Source organism: Ammospiza caudacuta, chromosome 31 (genome assembly GCF_027887145.1).
Source record: "Ammospiza caudacuta isolate bAmmCau1 chromosome 31, bAmmCau1.pri, whole genome shotgun sequence".
Classification (NCBI taxonomy): Eukaryota; Metazoa; Chordata; class Aves; order Passeriformes; family Passerellidae; genus Ammospiza; species Ammospiza caudacuta.
In genome coordinates, this window is record NC_080623.1 from 2,881,637 (window position 1) to 2,899,085 (window position 17,449).

Consider the following 17,449-nt stretch of genomic DNA (forward strand, 5'->3'; position numbering starts at 1 on the left):
TAAGGGCTGCGTGTGCAAACTGCGTGTGCAAGGGCTGTGTGTGTGCACCCACACCTGCGTGCACACCTGCTGTGCCTAAGGGGTTGCACAGGTGTGTGAACACGGGGATTCGTGTGTTTGCACACACATATCTCTATGTCTATATGGGAGTGCATAACGGGGCTGCCTGAGTGTGCAAGGGCGTGTAAATGTGCAAGGGTGTGTAAATGCGCAGGGAGGGCGTGTACGTGCAATATCTGTGTGTGTAAGGGTTTGTGTGTGTGCGTGTGCAAGGGGATGCGTGCGTGTAGGTGTGTGTGCTGGCCGCGGGTGTGCAAAGTGATTCGTGTGCGTGGGCGTGCAACACACGTGTGCCAGGGTGTGCAGTGCGTGTGCAAGGGGGCACCGGGATGTGTGCAAGGGGAAGGTGCTGGGGGCACTGGGGTGGGTGTGCAAGTGACACACTCGCGGGGGTTGTGCGGACACGGGGGTCCCCGCTGTCCCCGCCATGTCGGTGCGTGTGTCCGTGTGTCCGTGTCCGTGTGTCCGCGCGCGTGTGCGCAGCCCCGGGGGTGCGCGTCCGCCCCCGCCGTACCGGGCCGTACCGGGCCGCTCCCGCCGCCGCCGCTGCGCCTTTAAGGCCGCCCGGCCGGGAGCGCCCGGGAGCGGATCCGGGCGGGGGGGGGGGGAGGGGGGGCGGGCACCGGCCGGGGCGGGCCGGGGCTGCGCGGCCGCGACCGGGACCGGGGCCGCCACCGCCGCCACCGGGGGCCCGGCCTGGGCGCGAGATGGGGCGGCGGGAACGCGGCGCGGCCGCCGTGTAGGAGCGGGCGGCGGCGGCGGGGCCGTGGCGGGGCGCGGGGCCCCGCGGCCGGCGGCGCCGGAGGCGGAGGTGAGCGGGGCCGCCCGGGCGCACCGGGAGCGGCAGGAGGGGCTGGGGGGGGTGGATCGGGGCGGCGGCGGGGATCGGCACCGGGACCGCGATCGAGACTGGGAACTGGGATTAGGGCGAGGGGCGACACCGGGCTGGGCCCCCGGGCGGCGGGAGCGGTGCGGCCCCCGGGGGGGTCCGGTGCGGCGGGAGCGGCCGGTGCGGCGGCCGGAGGGCGCTGGTGGGTCCCGGTGTACGGGCCGGGCTCGGCGGGGCTCCCGTGCCCGGAGCGGGGAGGGAGGGAGGGGAGGAGGGAGGCGGCCGCCGCCGCCGCCACCGGGGCCGGCCCTTCCCGGTGGCCGTTCTCCGCCGCCGCTCGCCCGGAGCAGGGATCGGCTGCCACGTCCCGGCTGGTTCCCGGTGCCCCGGGGCGGCCGTGCCCGGTGAAACCCGTTGGCCGCCGTTCAAGACAAACAGGGCCGGGACGGCCGGGTCGGTCCCAGCTTTGTCGCAGGTCGCTGCACCGGGAAGGGCGGGCTCGGGGCGGGCTCGGCAGGGCCACGCACCGGGCACCGGGATACTGGGCACCGGGACAACGGGAACCCGACACCGGGAACCCAGCGCTGTGCACCGGGCACCCAGCACCGGGACATTGGGGCACCGGGAACCCAGCACAGGGCCCATGGGAGAGCTGGGATTTGGGCTCTGCATCCCCAGGATGGTGGTGGGGACATCAGAACGCTCCACTCCTCGCACGGCTTTGCACCCGCGTGCACACCGGGGCTCCAGTTGGGGTGTCGGGGTGGGAGGACCAGGCCCTGACCCCTCCTCGGTGCCCACAGCATGTCGTGGTTCAGCGGCATCCTGGTGCCCAAGGTGGACGAGAGGAAGACGGCATGGGGGGAGCGCAACGGCAAGAAGGGCCCTCGGCCCCGGGGCGGCCTCTGCGGCCCCCGCTACATGAGCTGCCTGCAGGACCCTGAGATGGAGCGGGGCGCGGGACCCCCCCGGGGGCTGCGCTGCACTTGGCAGGAGGATCACTACGGCAAGAAGGGGCCCTCGGGCGAGCTGGGACTCAAATCCGTGGATGCGGGCTTGGAGGACGGCGAGGCCAAGGCGCCCAAGGCAGCGGCGGGACACGCGGGGCGGCCGTCGGCGGGCGAGTGCTGGCGGCGCCTGCTCCAGGTTTTCCGCTCCAAACGCTTCCAGTCGGCCAAACTGGAGCGGCTTTACCAGCGCTACTTCTTCCAGATGAACCAGAGCAGCCTGACGGTGCTGATGGGAGTGCTGGTGCTGGTTTGCGGGGTGATGCTGCTCTTCCTCTGCCTGCCCGGTGCCCCCCACGTGCCGGCGGCCGCCGCGCTGGCCGGGGCCACGGCGCTGTTCCTGCTCCTCATGGTGCTGTGCAGCCGCAGCGCTTTCCCCCAGGACTACATGTGGGTGGTGAGCTACGTGGTGCTGGGGCTGCTGGCCGGGGTGCAGGCGCTGGGCACGGTGGCCGTGGCTCCCCGAAGCGCTGCCGAGGGGGTTTGGTGGAGCGTTTTCTTCATCTACATCACCTACACGCTGCTGCCCGTGCGGATGAGGGCGGCGGTGCTGGCCGGGGTCCTGCTGTCCGCCCTGCACCTCGCCATCGCCTGGCACCGCAATGCCACCGACCCTTTCCTCTGGAAACAGGTGAGGGACACCTGGGAGGGGCTGAGCCCCGCGGGGTCCCGCCCTGCTGCCATCCCTGAATGCCGCTCTGCAAATTTGGGATTTTTTTTTTTTTTTTTTTTTTTTTTTTTTGCTGGAAAGTTCTAGATGTGGAGGGGCCTCTTGGGGGAGGTTCCATGCTGGGGTCTCGCTGTGGGGTGGGATGGGCTCCTCATGCCGGCACAGAGCCACCATTGTGGGCTGCACCCACAAAGCCCCCGTTGTGGGGCTGGCGGAAACCCCCGAGGAGGGACGCGGGTCCAGGGCAGCAGGGCAGGGGAGTGGCCGTCACCCAGAGGGGCAGGGACACTGCCAATGTCCCCAGTGTCCCCTGTCCTGCCTCTCTGAGGGCTCCCGGAGGGGTGCTGCTCAGCACAGGGGGTGCAGAGGGGTCCCCCATCCCTGGGGGTGTGTGTTCTGCCTGGGGGAGAAATGGGGGAAAACCCCCCAAAATGGGCAAAAATGGAAATATGGGAATGGAGGAGAGAGACTGCGGGGGATGGAGGGGGAGAAATGGGAGAAAAACCCCAAAAATGGGCAAAAATGGAAATATGGGAATGGAGGAGAGAGACTGCGGGGGATGGAGGGGGAGAAATGGGAGAAAAACCCCAAAAATGGGCAAAAATGGGGGAAAACTGGAAATATGGGAATGGGGGAGAGAAACTGCAAGGGATGGAGGGGGAGAAAAATGGGGTGAAAATCGCAAAAATGGAAATATGGGAAATATGGGAATGGGGCAGAGAGACTGCGAGGGATGGAGGGGGAGAAATGGGGTGGAAAACCCAAAAAATGGGCAAAAATGGAACTATGGGAATGGGAGAGAGAGCCCCAGCAGCTCCCCCTCCTTGAGCAGAGCCGCTCGTCCCCGTCACCCTCGCCCTGCCTGGCCGGGGCCAGGGCCACGTGCTGTCCCCGCGGGGCACAGGGCGAGGAGCGCAGTGACACCCGAGGCCGGCGGGGTCACGGGAAGCGCCGCCGGGGAGGGTTCGCCCTTTCGGGGCAGGAGCGCTGGGGCTCCGGGGGATGCGATGGGGCCGGGCAGGGGATGTGAGGCCTCTGCTCCTCGGTGTCCCAGTGTGCTGGAGCGCTATAAATAGCCCTGGCCCCGCTCCCGGGGGATGGGGACGGGGGGGAAACCGCAGCTCCCTCCGCAACCATCGCCGCTTCCTGGCTTCCTCTGCTTCCCGAGGGCGTCCCCATGACCCACCTGCTCCAGGCTCCCGTGCACCCCCGGCTCCTGTATCCTCAGATCCCCCTGCTCTGGTTTTAACATCCCCACATCCCCCTGCCCTGGCTCTCCAGGCCCTCCACATTCACCCTTTGCATGTCCCCTGTGTCCCCAAGTCCCCTCTGCCACCCTAACCTGTGTCCTCAGGCCCCTGTGATCCCCCTACCATGTGTCCCCTTTGCTCCACCTACCCTGTGTCCCCATGTCCCCTTTGCCCCCCATCCTGTGTCCCCAGGGCCCTGCATCCTCTTTTCCCTGGTTTCTCACAGCCCCAAGTCCTTCATGTCCCTGCAGTCCCCTTGCCTTGTTTTCCCTTGTCCTTTGGTGTCCCACATCCCCTTGACCCTGTCCCCCTGCCTGGAGTCCCCATGTCCCCATACCCACTCCCTCCTCTTTGCAGCACTCCCAATACCAAAGCCAAGGTTCTGTGCTGCAGAGGAGGGTGCCAGAGCTGGCTGGGGGTCCTTGGGTGGTCTCACCGAGCCCACCTCCCCTTCCAGCTCAGCGCCAATGCCCTGATCTTCCTCTGCACCAACCCTTTGTCCCTCATCCTGTGTCCCCAGGGCCCTGCATCCTCTTTTCCCTGGTTTCTCACAGCCCCAAGTCCCTCATGTCCCTGCAGCCCCCTTGCCTGGCTTTCCCATGTCCTTTGGTGCCCCTCATCCCCCTGACCCTGTCCCCTGTGTCCCCCTGACCCTGTCCCCTGTGTCCCAGGACCCCCCTGTCCCCCTGCCCTGAGTCCCCATGTTCCCATACCCACCCTCCCTCTCTTTGCAGCCCCCTCTCCTCCCCTTAGCAGCACCCCCATACCAAAGCAGAGGAGGGTTCCAGAGCTGCCTGGGGGTCCCTGGGTGGTCTCTGGCTGCCTGGGGGTCCTTGGGTGGTCTCACTGAGCCCACCTCCCCCCCCAGCTCAGCGTCAATACCCCGATCTTCCTCTGCACCAACGTGTCCCTTTGCCCCCCATCCTGTGTCCCCAAGTCCCTCATGTCCCTGCAGCCCCCTTGCCTTGTTTTCCCATGTCCTTTGGTGCCCCACATCCCCCTGACCCTGTCCCCTGTGTCCCAGGACCCCCTGTCCCCCTGCCCTGAGTCCCCATGTTCCCATACCCACTCCCTCCTCTGGTTCTGTGCTGCAGGGGAGGGTGGCAGAGCTGGCTGGGGGTCCCTGGGTGGTCTCTGGCTGCCTGGGGCTCCTTGGGTGGTCTCACCAAGCCCACCTCCCCCCCCAGCTCAGTGCCAATGCCCTGATCTTCCTGTGCACCAACGTGGTGGGGGTCTGCACCCACTACCCGGCCGAGGTGTCGCAGCGCCAGGCCTTCCAGGAGACCCGAGGCTACATCCAGGCACGGCTGCACCTCCAGAGGGAGAACCGGCAGCAGGTGGGATGGATGGGGGGTCCCGGGGATCCCCGTGCTGAGCTGGGGGTCCAGCAGCACCCCCTGACCCTGCTGGTGGGATTGCTGTGGCTGCAGGAGCGGCTGCTGCTGTCGGTGCTGCCGCAGCACGTGGCCATGGAGATGAAGGAGGACATCAACACCAAGAAGGAGGACATGATGTTCCACAAAATCTACATCCAGAAGCACGACAACGTCAGGTACTGTGGGGACAAGGCATGGGACAGCTTTGGGGGAGGCATCACCAGGGTGCCATGGGGTGCTCGAGGATGTTGTAGGGTGCTTGGGGGTGCCATGGGGTGCTTGAGGGTGTTGTAGGGTGCTTGAGGACGTTGTAAGGTACTTGGGAGTGCTATGGAGGGTGCCATAGAGGGTGCCATGGGGTGCTTGAGGGTGTTGTAGGGTGCCATGGAGGGCACCGTGGGGTGCTTGAGGGTGTCATAAAGTGCTTGGGGGTGCCATGGAGGGTGGCATAAAGGATGCCATGGCGTGCTTGAGGGTGTCATAGTGTGCTTGGGGGTGCCATGGAGGTGCCATAGAGGGTGCCAGGGGGTGCTTGAGGGTGTTTAGGGTGCTTGGGGGTGCCATGGAGGGTGGCATAAAGGATGCCATGGCATGCTTGAGGGTGTCATAGTGTGCTTGGGGATGCCATGGGCTGCTTGGTGGTGTCATGGGGTACTTGGGGATGCCATGGAGGGTGCCATAAAGGGTGTCATAAGGTACTTGGGGGTGCCATGGAGGTGCCATAGAGGATGCCATGGGGTGCTTGAGGGTGTCTGGGGCAGTGTGTGGGCCATCCTCAGCTCGTGCTCTTCCTCCTGGCAGCATCCTCTTCGCGGACATTGAGGGTTTCACCAGCCTGGCCTCGCAGTGCACGGCGCAGGAGCTGGTGATGACGCTCAACGAGCTCTTTGCCCGCTTTGACAAGCTGGCTGCGGTGAGTGGAGGGGCTGGGGGATTTTGGGGGCTCCTGGAGCCCTCCTAACGTGCTGGTGCCCCCCAGGAGAACCACTGCCTGCGCATCAAGATCCTGGGGGACTGCTACTACTGCGTGTCGGGGCTGCCCGAGGCGCGCGGGGACCACGCTCACTGCTGCGTGGAGATGGGCGTGGACATGATCGAGGCCATCTCGTGAGTGGGGCAGAGCCGGGTCTGTGCCCGTGCCCTGGGCTGGCACAGCTTGGGGGGCTGCACCTGACCCTGCTGTGCCCATCCCCTGGGCTGGCACATCTCTGGTGCCTGACCCTGCTGTGCCCATCCTCAGTGCCACCACAATTGGGGGCTGCACCTGACCCTGTTGTGCCCGTCCTCAGTGCCACCACAGCTTGGGGGGCTGTTTCTGACCCAGCTGTGCCCATCCCCAGTGCCACCACAGCTTGGGGGGCTGCTCCTGACCCAGCTGTGCCCGTCCCCAGTGCCACCACAGCTTGGGGGGCTGCTCCTGACCCAGCTGTGCCTATCCCCTGGGCTGGCACATCTCTGGTGCCTGACCCTGCTGTGCCCGTCCCCAGTGCCACCACAGCTTGGGGGGCTGTTTCTGACCCTGCTGTGCCCATCCCCAGTGCCACCACAGCTTGGGGGCTGCACCTGACCCTGTTGTGCCCATCTTGTGCCATCACATCTTGAGGGGCTGCACCTGACCCTGCTGTGCCCATCCCTTGGGCTGTGCCCATCCCCAGTGCCACCACAGCTTGGGGGGCTGCTCCTGACCCTGCTGTGCCCATCCCATAGGGTGCTTGGGGGTGTTATAGAGGGTGCCATGGAGTGCTTGAGGGTGCCATAGGGTGCTTGGGGGTGTTATAGAGGGTGCCATGGGGTGCTTGGGGGTGCCATAGGGTGCTTCGGGGTGCTATAGAGGGTACCATGGGGTGCTTGAGGGGGGAATGGGCTGCTTGAGGGTGCCATAGGGTGCTTGGGGTGCCAAAAGGGTGCCATGGGGGTGCCATGGAGGATGCCATAGGGTGCTTGGAGGTGCCATAGGGCACCATGGGGTGTTTGAGGGTGCCATAGGGTGCTTGGGGTGCCATGGAGGGTGCCATAGAGGGTGCCATGGGGTGCTTGGGTGCACCACGAGATGTCTGGTGCCAATGGGTGCTGTGGTGCTTGGGGACTCCTGAAAAGCCAAAGGCTACTTGGGGATGCCCCAAGGCACCTGGGGGTGCCACGCAGTGCCCAGGGGGTGACACGGTGCCGGTGCCATCCCCAGGCTGGTGCGAGAGGTGACGGGGGTGAACGTGAACATGCGCGTGGGCATCCACAGCGGGCGGGTTCACTGCGGCGTGCTGGGGCTGCGCAAGTGGCAGTTCGACGTCTGGTCCAACGATGTCACCCTGGCCAACCACATGGAGGCGGGCGGCAAAGCCGGGTGAGCCGGGCACAGGGGGCTGGGCTGGGGGCTGGGCAGGGGGTGCTGGGCAGGGAGGGCTCAGCATCTTCATCCTCCTCACCCCCAGGCGGATCCACATCACCTGGGCCACGCTGCAGTACCTGAACGGGGACTACGAGGTGGAGCCGGGCCACGGGGGCGAGCGCAACGCTTACCTCAAGGAGCACAACATCGAGACCTTCCTCATCGTGGGCTGCAGCCAGAAACGCGTCAGTTGGGGTGCTCTGAGGGGGCAGCGGGGGTTGGGAAAGCTGGGGTCACCCCCTCATGGCCGTGTCACCCTGCAGAAGGAGGAGAAAGCCATCCTGGCCAAGCTGCAGCGCACTCGCGCCAACTCCACCGAGGGGCTGGTGCCACGCTGGGTGCCCGAGCGCTCCTTCTCCCGCACCAAGGACTCCAAGGCCTTCCGGCAGATGGTGAGCAGCCCTGGGCAGGGCGTTGGCATGGGGGACCCTCAGCACAGTGCTATCAGCCCCTCGCTGCCCTTCCGGGGCTGTCGGTGGCTTCCCCAGCCCTGCCCGCAGCTCTCGTGGCTTCCTCTGCTGCCTGTGGGCCTCAGGGAGTTCCTGGGTGGCCCCCGGTGCTCAGCAGCCCTTGGAGATCCTGCTTGTTCTCACCGGTCCTGGGCATCCTCAGGGGTGTTAGACATCCCCTCCCTCCTCCCTTTGCAGACCCCTGGGACCCTCTTGTCCTTGCCAAAAACCACTGGGGACTTCTCCTGCCCCATTTACCCCTGGAACTCTGTCCCCCATCCTGGGTGACCCTGGGGGATGTCCCATGTCCTTGTCACTCATGAGGGTTGCCCCCATCCGTGCCAGTGTCTCTGACACCTCCCTTGTGTCTCCCAGGGCATCGATGACTCCAGCAAGGACAAGTGAGTGTTCCCATGCTGGGCTGCTGGGGGGGTCGTGACCAGCCCCTCCCTGGGGCAGAGCTGGGAGGGTCCTGACCCCCCCCATTCCCCAGCCGTGGTGCCCAGGAGGCCCTGAACCCTGAGGATGAGGTGGATGAGTTCCTGAGCCGGGCCATCGACGCCCGCAGCATCGACCAGCTCCGCAAGGACCACGTCAAGAAGTTCCTGCTCACCTTCCAGACCCCCGAGCTGGAGAAGAAGGTTGGGGGGCCCTCTGTCCCCTTTGTTCTGGACCCACCATTCTGTCTGTCTCTTGAAGTCCTCTCTGCCCTGGCCCCATCAGCATCTTTGTCCTCCCTTCTCTCCTCCATCCCTTGGGATCTTCTCTGTGCTGGTTTCGTGGTTCCTCCACCTTCTCAGCCTCATTCCCTTCATTCCATCCCCTGGGGTCCCCCCTGTCCCCTCCCATCCTCTGGGGTCCTCTCACCATTCCATCTTTCCATCCCCTGGGGTCCCCCCTGTCCCCTCCCATCCCCTGGGGTCCCCTCCCTACATCCCATTCCCTGCATCCCTGGAGTCCCCGTCCATCCCATGCCCCAGGGTGTTCTTGTTCCCCTTTTCCCCACCCCCTGGGGTCCCCCCCATTTCCCTCCATCCCATTTCTTGCATCCCCTGGGGTTCCCCATTCCCCTCTTTCCCATCCTTTGGGGTTGCTCCTGTCCCTCTGTATCCCAGTCCCCCTTCATCTGCATCCCTTGGGGTTCCCCCATTTCCCTCCATCCTGTCCCCCAGGTTCCCCCATTCCCTGGTGTCCCCTCAGTCCCACCTCCACTCTTCCCCTGGGATCCCCCTGAGGTTCTGGGGTCCCCCCTCTCTCCATCCAACCATCCCACCTCCCCGTGTCCCCTCAGTACTCCAAGAAGGTCGATGACCGTTTTGGTGGCTACGTGGCCTGTACCCTCCTCGTCTTCTGCTTCATCTGCTGCCTCCAGATCCTGGTGTTCCCCCAGTAAGTGCTGCAGCCCCCCAGAATACCAGCTCTGACCCCCCCCAAACCCCATCACTCACCTCCCACCTCTCCCCAGCTCCTCGCTGATGCTCGGGGTCTACGTTAGCATCTTCATCCTCCTTGCTGCCATCCTCTTCATCTGTGCCATCTACTCCTGCGTCACTGTGAGTACCTGAGGGCTGGGGGAGGGTTTTTGGGGGGCTCAGCCATGCCTGACAGGCTCCTTGGTGCCCCCCCAGCTCTTCCCCACCGCCCTGCAGCAGCTCTCCCGTGGCATCGTCCAGTCCCGTGCCCGCAGCACCGGCATCGCCGTCTTCACCATCCTCCTCGTCTTCATCGCTGCCTTTGTCAACATGGTAGGGTCACGGGGGTCTGGGGGGGTTTTGGGGGGCTGTGGGGCACCGGCTCACCCCTCTTTTCCCCCCCCAGTTCTCCTGCAGCCGCGTGGCTCTGCGGGACTGTGCTGCCCGTGAGCTCAACGTCACCCCCGGCTCCGTGGGGCCGTGCCAGCTCCGTGCCCTCAACTTCTCCCTGGGCACTGCCATGGGCTCCTGCCACGGGGACGGGCTGGCCTGTGACTTCCCCGAGGTGAGTGGCCGTGGGCACTGCCTGGCACAGGGCATGGCTCCCACAGGGGGCCCTGCTGGTGCCAAGTCCTCCCTGGGTGCTGGCAGAGGGTCCCCATGCATGCAGTGTCCCCAGAGATGCTGGCACAGGGTCCCAGAGGGTTCAGTGTCCCCCAGAGTGCTGGCACTGGGTCCCCATGGGTGCAGTGTCCTCAAACATGCTGGCACAGGGTCCCTGAGAACTCAGGGTGCTGGAATGGGGTCCCTGCAGGCACTGTGTCCCCAAGGGTGCTGGTGTGGGGTCCCCATGGGTGTAGTGTCCCCAAAAGCAGTGGCAGAGGGTCTCTAACGATGCAGGATGCTGGCACAGGGTCTCTGTGGGCACTGTGTCCCTAAGGATGCTGGCACAGGGTCCCGGAGGATTCCGTGTCCCCCAGAGCGGTGGCACTGGGTCCCCATGGGTGCAGTGTCCCCAAAAACGCTGGCACTGGGTCCTGAGGACACAGGGTGCTGGAATGGGGTCCCCGCAGGCACTGTGTCCCCAAGGGTGCTGGTGTGGGGTCCCCATGGGTGGAGTGCCACCAAACATGCTGGCACAGGGTCCCTGAGAACATAGGATGTTGGAATGGGGTCCCTGCAGGCACTGTGTCCCCAAAGATGGTGGCACAGGGTCCCAGAGGGTTCAGTGTCCCCCAGGGTGGTGGCACTGGGTCCCCATGGGTGCAGGGTGCCAGCACAGGGTGCCCACACACACGGGGTGCTGGGATAGGTTGCTCAGGTCCAAGGTCCTCAGTGGGTGCTGGCACTGAGCCCTTGAGGTTGCTGGGTGCTGGCACAGTGTCCCCAGGGGTGCAAGGTCCCTGTGGGCGTGGGGAGGTGCTGGCATTCCTGGGGTGCTGCAGGAGTTCCTGGGGTGCTGCAGGGTCCCCAAGGTGCTTCAGGGGTTCCTGGGATTCTGCCTGGGGTCCCTGGGGTGCTGCAGGAGTTCCTGGGGTCCCCAAGGTGCCATTCAGGGTTCCTGGGGTACCATCCATGGTTCCTGGGTGCCATCTGGGGTTCTTGGGGTGTTTCAGGAATCCTGTGGTGCTGGCTGGTGTTCCCAGGGGTGCCATGTGGGGTTCCCAGTCTGCTGCAGGGGTTACTGGGGTGCTGCAGAGATCCCATGGGTCCAAGGTTCCCTGTCCTGGGGTGCCATGTGGGGTTCCTGGGGTGCCATGTGGGGTTCCTGGGGTGCCATCTGGGACTCCCAGTGTGCTGCAGAGGTTTCTGGGGTGCCATCAGGGATTCCCAGGAATACCTGGAGTATTCTCAGGGGTGTCTGCCAGTATTCCCAGGGTGCTTCAGGTGTTCCCAGGGTGCCATCCAGCATTCCAGGGGTGCTCCAGGGGTTCCTGGAATGCCAGTCTTGGTTCCTGGGGTGCCATTTGGGGCTCCCAGTGTGCTGTAGAGGTTTCTGGGGTGCCATCAGGGATTTCCAGAAGTGCCTGCCAGTATTCCCAGGGTGCTCCAGGGTTCCTGGAATGCCAGTCTTGGTTCCTGGGGTGCCATCTGTTGTTCCTCGGTGCCATCTGGTGTTCCTGGGTGCCATCTGGTGTTTTTGGGGTGCTGCTGCATCCCACCATGTGCCCCCCAGTACTTCAGCTACAGCGTGGTGCTCAGCCTGCTGGCCTGCTCCGTCTTCCTGCACATCAGCAGCATCGGGAAGCTGCTGCTCATGGTGGGCATCGAGGCCACGTTCCTGCTGCTGGTGGAGGGGCCTCACGCAGCTCTCTTTGACAATGCCGACCTGCTGGTCCTGGCCAACGCCCTGTGAGTGTCCCCAGTCCCCCAGGGGTCCCCACATCGGGCCTGTGTCCCCACCCCACTGACACCTGGCTCCTGTCCCCACAGGCCCCCCTTCAACATGACCCAGGGAGAGTGGTGAGTGGGAAAGTGGAGCCAGTGGGGTGGGCAGAAGCAGGAGGGTCCCTTGGGGGTCTGGGTACAGCCTCGGGGTCTCTGGTGTGGGTTCAGTTTTGGGGTCTGGGTGCAAAGCTGGGGCTCCTTTGGGTGGGTGAGTGGATCTTTGGGGTCTACCATGCAGATTTAGGGTCCCTAGGATGGGAGGGTGAATAGGGTCTGGATGCAGCTGTGGGGTCCCTGAAGGGGGTGGTCTGGGTGGATCTTTGGGGACAGATGCATGTTTGGGGTTGGGTGAGTGGGAACTTTGGGGTCTGAGTGCAGATTTGGTGTCCCTGGAGTAGGTGGATCTTTGGGGTCTGAGTGCAGATTTGGGGTCTCTTGGAAGAGTGGGTCAATCTTTGGGGTTAGGTGCATGTTTGGGGTTCCCCCATGTGGGTGAATGGAACTTGGGGGTCTGAGTGCAGATTTGGTGTTCCTGGAGTGGGTGGGTGGATCTTTGGGGTTGGGTGCACATCTGGGGTTCCCCTAGGTGGGTGAGTGGGATCTTGAGGCTCTGAGCGCAGATTTGGTGTCCCTTGAGTGGGTGGGTGGATCTTTTGTGTCTGGGTGTACGTTTTGGGTCTCTTGGATGAGTGGGTGAATCTTTGGGGTTCCTCTGTGTGGGTGAGTGGGAACTTTGGGCTCTGAATGCAGATTTGCCATCCCTGGAGTGGGTGGGTGGATCTTTGGGGTCTGGGTGAAGGTTTTGGGTCTCTTGGATGAGTGGGTGAATCTTTGGGGTTAGGTGCACATTTGGGGGTTCCCCTGTGTGGGTGAGTGGGAACTTTGGGGTCTGAGTGCAGATTTGGTGTCCCTTGAGTGGGTGGGTGCATGTTTGGGGTCTGGGCGCACGTTTGGGGTCCGGGTGCATTTTGGGATCTCTGGGTGCACGTTTGGGGTCTGGGTGCAGTTTGGGATCTCTGGGTGGGCAGGGGCAGATCCCCCAGCCCACCTCAGGGCTCCTGGGGGTCCTGCAGCCCGGCAGAGGGGAAGGTGGCCCTGCGCTACGTGACCCCCGTGGTCCTGGCCGTGTTTGCCCTCGCGCTGTACCTGCACGCGCAGCAGGTCGAGTCCACCGCCCGCCTCGACTTCCTCTGGAAGCTCCAGGTAGGAGCAAGGTGTGGGGGGCTGGGAACGACCCTTTTCCTGCATCCTGAGACTGGCACTGACCCCCTCCCTGCACCCCAGCACTGGGGTGACCATGGGGCTGGGAGCAACCCCTGGACTGGGTTGACCATGGGGCTGGGACCAACTCCGTCTCCACACCCCAGCACTGGGGTGACCATGGAGCTGGGACCAACCCTTTTCCTGCACCCCAGGACTGGGGTGACCATGGGGCTGGGAGCAACCCCAGGACTGGGTTGACCATGGGGTTGGGACCAACCCCAGAATTGGGGTGACCATGGGGCTGGGACCAACCCTTTCCCTGCACCCTAGGACTGGGGTGCCCATGGGGCTGGGACCAACTCCCTCTCCACACCCCAGGACTGGGGTGACCATGGGGCTGGGACCAACCCTTTTCCTGCACCCAGGACTGGGGTGACCATGTGGCTGGGAGCAACCCCAGGACTGGGTTGACCATGGGGTTGGGACCAACCCCAGAATTGGGGTGACCATGGGGCTGGGACCAGCCCTTTCCCTGCACCCCGGGACTGGGGTGCCCATGGGGGCTGAAACCAACCCTTTCCCTGCACCCCGGGACTGGGGTGCCCATGGGGGCTGGGACCAGCCCTTTCCCTGCACCCCGGGACTGGGGTGCCCATGGGGGCTGAAACCAACCCTTTCCCTGCACCCCGGGACTGGGGTGCCCATGGGGCTGGGACCAACCCCCTCTCCACACCCTGATGCTGGGGTGGCTGTGGGGCTCCTGTGGCAGCTCCCACCTGGCTCTGTGCCCACAGGCAACGGGTGAGAAGGAGGAGATGGAGGAGCTCCAGGCCTACAACCGGCGGCTGCTGCACAACATCCTGCCCAAGGACGTGGCCGCGCACTTTCTGGCCCGGGAGCGGCGCAACGACGAGCTCTACTACCAGTCCTGCGAGTGCGTGGCTGTCATGTTCGCCTCCATCAGCAACTTCTCCGAGTTCTACGTGGAGCTGGAGGCCAACAACGAGGGGGTGGAGTGTCTGCGGCTGCTCAACGAGATCATCGCCGACTTCGATGAGGTGCTGGGGTGAGGGGGTGCATGGGGGTGAAGGGCACAGGGATGGGGTGCAAAATGGGGTTCATGGGGTGCTGGAGAGGCTGTGGAGCAGTGGGGATGAGGTACAGGATGTACTTCATCCTTGGAGAAGCCATGGAGCAGCTTTCATGGAGCCACAGGAATGGGTGCAGGGTGTGCTGGAGAAGCTGTGGAGCAGCGTGGATGGAGTGCACAAGGATGAGGTGTAGGAAGATGGGGTGTTGGAGAGTCTGTGGCACACCAGGTTTGGGGACAGAGTGCAGGAGATGGTGGGCACAGGGTGCTGGAGAAGCTGTGGAGCACCATGAATGAAGATGGGGTGCAGAGAACACAGACACAGGCTGTGGAGCACCATGGATGAGGTGCAAGATGGGGTGCACAAGATATGGAGAGCCTGCAGAGCACCATGTTTGTGACAGGGTGAAGGAGATGGTGTGCAGGGGGTGTGGGAGAGGTTGTGGAACACCATGGAAGAAGATGGGGTGCAGGGGATGTGGTCATGGTGTGTTGGAGAGGTTGTGGAATGCCATGGAGGAGGTTGGGGTGCAGGGGATGTGGTCATGGGGTGCTGGAGAAGCTGTGGAGCACCATGGATGAGGTGCAAGATGGGGTGCACAAGATATGGAGAGCCTGCAGAGCACCATGTTTGTGACAGGGTGCAGGAGATGGTGTGTAGGGGGTGGTGGAGAGATTGTGAAGCACCATGGAGAAGGTTGGGGTGCAGGGGATGTGGTCATGGGGTGCTGGAGGGGTTGTGGAATGCCATGGAGGAGGTTGGGGTGCAGGGGATGTGGTCATGGCATGCTGGAGAGGCTGTGGAGCAACTTTGCTGGAGCCACAGTGCAGGAGGTGCTGGCAAAGCCATGGAACAGCACTCAGAGAGCCACAGGAGGGCGTGCAGGATTTGGGGTACCCATCACCCTGCTGAGGTGCTGTGGGGGTGAGCCCAGCCCGTCCCCCCAGATCATCAGCGAGCAGAAGTACCGGCAGCTGGAGAAGATCAAGACCATTGGCAGCACCTACATGGCGGCCTCGGGGCTCAACGCGGCCACGTACGACCGCGAGGGCCGGAGCCACATCGCGGCGCTGGCCGACTACGCCATGCACCTCATGGAGCAGATGAAGTACATCAACGAGCACTCCTTCAACAACTTCCAGATGAAGATTGGTGAGCCCTTGCACACCCCTTGCACGCCCCTCTGCACCTCCAGCCACCCCACACTGTTGTTTATGGCTTTGTTCTGGTGGCTTTTGCACCCCTACTTCCTCTCTCATCCCCTCCCTTTCCCAATCACCTTTTCTTTTTCCCTTTCATACCCCATTTTCCTCACACCCCTTTTCCTTTTATACCCCCTTTTCTCCTCTCCTGCCCTTTTTCTGCTCTTGTGCCCCCTTTTTCCCCCCTCACCCCCTTTTGTCCTTTCCCCTCACCCCTTCTTTACCAATCTCACTTTCCCCCTTTCCCCACCCAATTTTCCCCTCTCCCCCTCACCTCCCCTTTTACCCCTCCACATTCCTCTTCTGTCACTCTCTCCTTTTCCAATCTCACCCCCTACCTCTTCTTTTCCCCCCTCACCCCTATTTCCCCCTTTTTCCCTTCTCCCCATCACCTCCCCTTTTTCCCCTCCACATTCCTCTTCTCCCCGTCACACTCTCCTTTTCCAATCTCACTTTCCCCCTTTCCCCACCCAATTTTCCCCTCTCACATCCCCTTTTTCCCCTTCACATTCCTCTTCTCCCTGTCACACTCTCCTTTTCCAATCTCACCCCCTACCCCTTCTTTTCCCCCCCTCACTCCTTTTTTCCCCTCTTCCCCGAGTATTTGGGTTTTCCCTGACTCTCAACCCTGTCCCCTCAGGCCTGAACATGGGCCCAGTGGTCGCAGGGGTCATCGGGGCTCGCAAACCCCAATATGACATTTGGGGCAACACCGTCAACGTCTCGAGCCGCATGGACAGCACCGGGGTCCCTGATCGTATCCAGGTCAGTCAGGGCTGGGAGGGACACAGGACACCTGTGGCCCAGAGACCCCCAAATCCCCCCCCTTACCCCTGTGTCCCCCCCTCCAGGTGACAACAGACCTGTACCAGGTGCTGGCGGCCAAGGGCTACGTGTTGGAGTGCCGGGGGCTGGTCAAGGTCAAGGGCAAGGGGGAGATGACCACCTACTTCCTCAATGCGGGCCCTGGGGGCAGTTAGGGGGGGTCCCCGTGGTGTCCCCTCATGCTGGGGACTCCCCCAGGCAAAAAAAAAAAAAAAGGAAAAAAAATCCCCAAATATATTAAGAAAAAGAAAAAAAAAAAAGGGAGAAATGGACACAAGGAGGTGGTTGGGGAGGTAACCCTGTGCCCCCCCTCCGTGGGTGTTTTAGGGGGTGTTTCCCAGCCCTGCACCGGGGTGTTTTTTGTGGGTGGGGGTCATGGTAACCCCCCAATCTCTTTGCTGAACCCCCCATGTGCCAAAGAGGGGAGATGGGCCCCCCTCCCCCCCCAGAAAAGGGACTGCAGGGGGTTTTGGGGGTCCCCAGCCCCCTCCATGTGCCAAATTGAAGTGCCGCCTGCGGGGGTGGGGAGGCGCAGGCCCAGCATCTCCGCAGCCCCCTCACCCCCCGGGGGTCCCAGCTCCTTCTGGGGGGCTGTGGCGGGGAGGGGAGGGGGGAAAGACCCTCCCCCTTTTAAATGCAAAAAAAAAAAAAAAACCTAATGAAGTGACTTTTTTTTTTTTTTCTTTCTTTTATTTTTTTTTGGAAGCAGTTTTGGGGCGGGGAGGGGAGGAGTGGGGCGGGCACTGGCCCCCTCATCCCAGCGCAGACCTGAGGTACTTTGTCCTTCGTGTGTACAGATAAATTATATATAAAACACTTTGGATACGAGCTGTGGCCTGGCCTGTGGGGCGTACGGGGAGGGGGGGGGTCGGGATCCCGGGATCCCGGGGGGGAAAACACCGGGAACCGGTGAGGAGGGGTCCCGGAGGGAGACACAGCCGAGTCCCGGTGTGAGGAGAGGGGGTGTCCCGGTAAAGGAACTTGTCTCACTGGGTAAAGGAAAGGGGGTGAAAAGTTGGTTGGGGGGGCACAGGCAACGTCTTGAGGCTGCGGGACCCCGGTAAAACCGGATTTTGGAGGACTGTGGGGCTCCCGGTGCTCCCGGGAGTAGGGGGAGAACATACCGGAGGGGTACACTGAGGGGGGGTTCGGGTTGGAGTGCCACACCGGGTGTCAGTGCGTGGAAGGGGGAGGTGAGAAGCCGCTGGTGGGGCCACGGGGACCGCCCCGAGGTGCGGGAGTGTTGCGGGACCGCCCGAAACCGGAGCCCCTCACGGCGTGAGGGGAAGCGCGGGCGTCCC

The 17,449-nt window shown here is 63.5% G+C and overlaps 1 protein-coding gene across 1 annotated transcript; it reads left to right on the top strand.

Annotated features, from left to right (window-relative positions):
• Positions 1-780: 780 nt before the first annotated feature.
• Positions 781-16,827, top strand: ADCY6 (adenylate cyclase 6). Its single transcript, XM_058822045.1, has 22 exons — positions 781-871; positions 1,693-2,527; positions 5,004-5,153; positions 5,247-5,368; positions 5,994-6,105; positions 6,172-6,299; positions 7,375-7,533; positions 7,622-7,763; positions 7,842-7,970; positions 8,403-8,428; positions 8,521-8,668; positions 9,319-9,416; positions 9,493-9,580; positions 9,656-9,772; positions 9,846-10,004; positions 11,616-11,791; positions 11,873-11,902; positions 12,901-13,030; positions 13,825-14,088; positions 15,069-15,273; positions 15,964-16,088; positions 16,175-16,827. The coding sequence occupies exons 2-22, from the start codon at positions 1,694-1,696 to the stop codon at positions 16,301-16,303; spliced, it is 3,471 nt and encodes a 1,156-aa protein (XP_058678028.1). The 5' UTR covers positions 781-871; position 1,693; the 3' UTR covers positions 16,304-16,827.
• Positions 16,828-17,449: the final 622 nt, after the last annotated feature.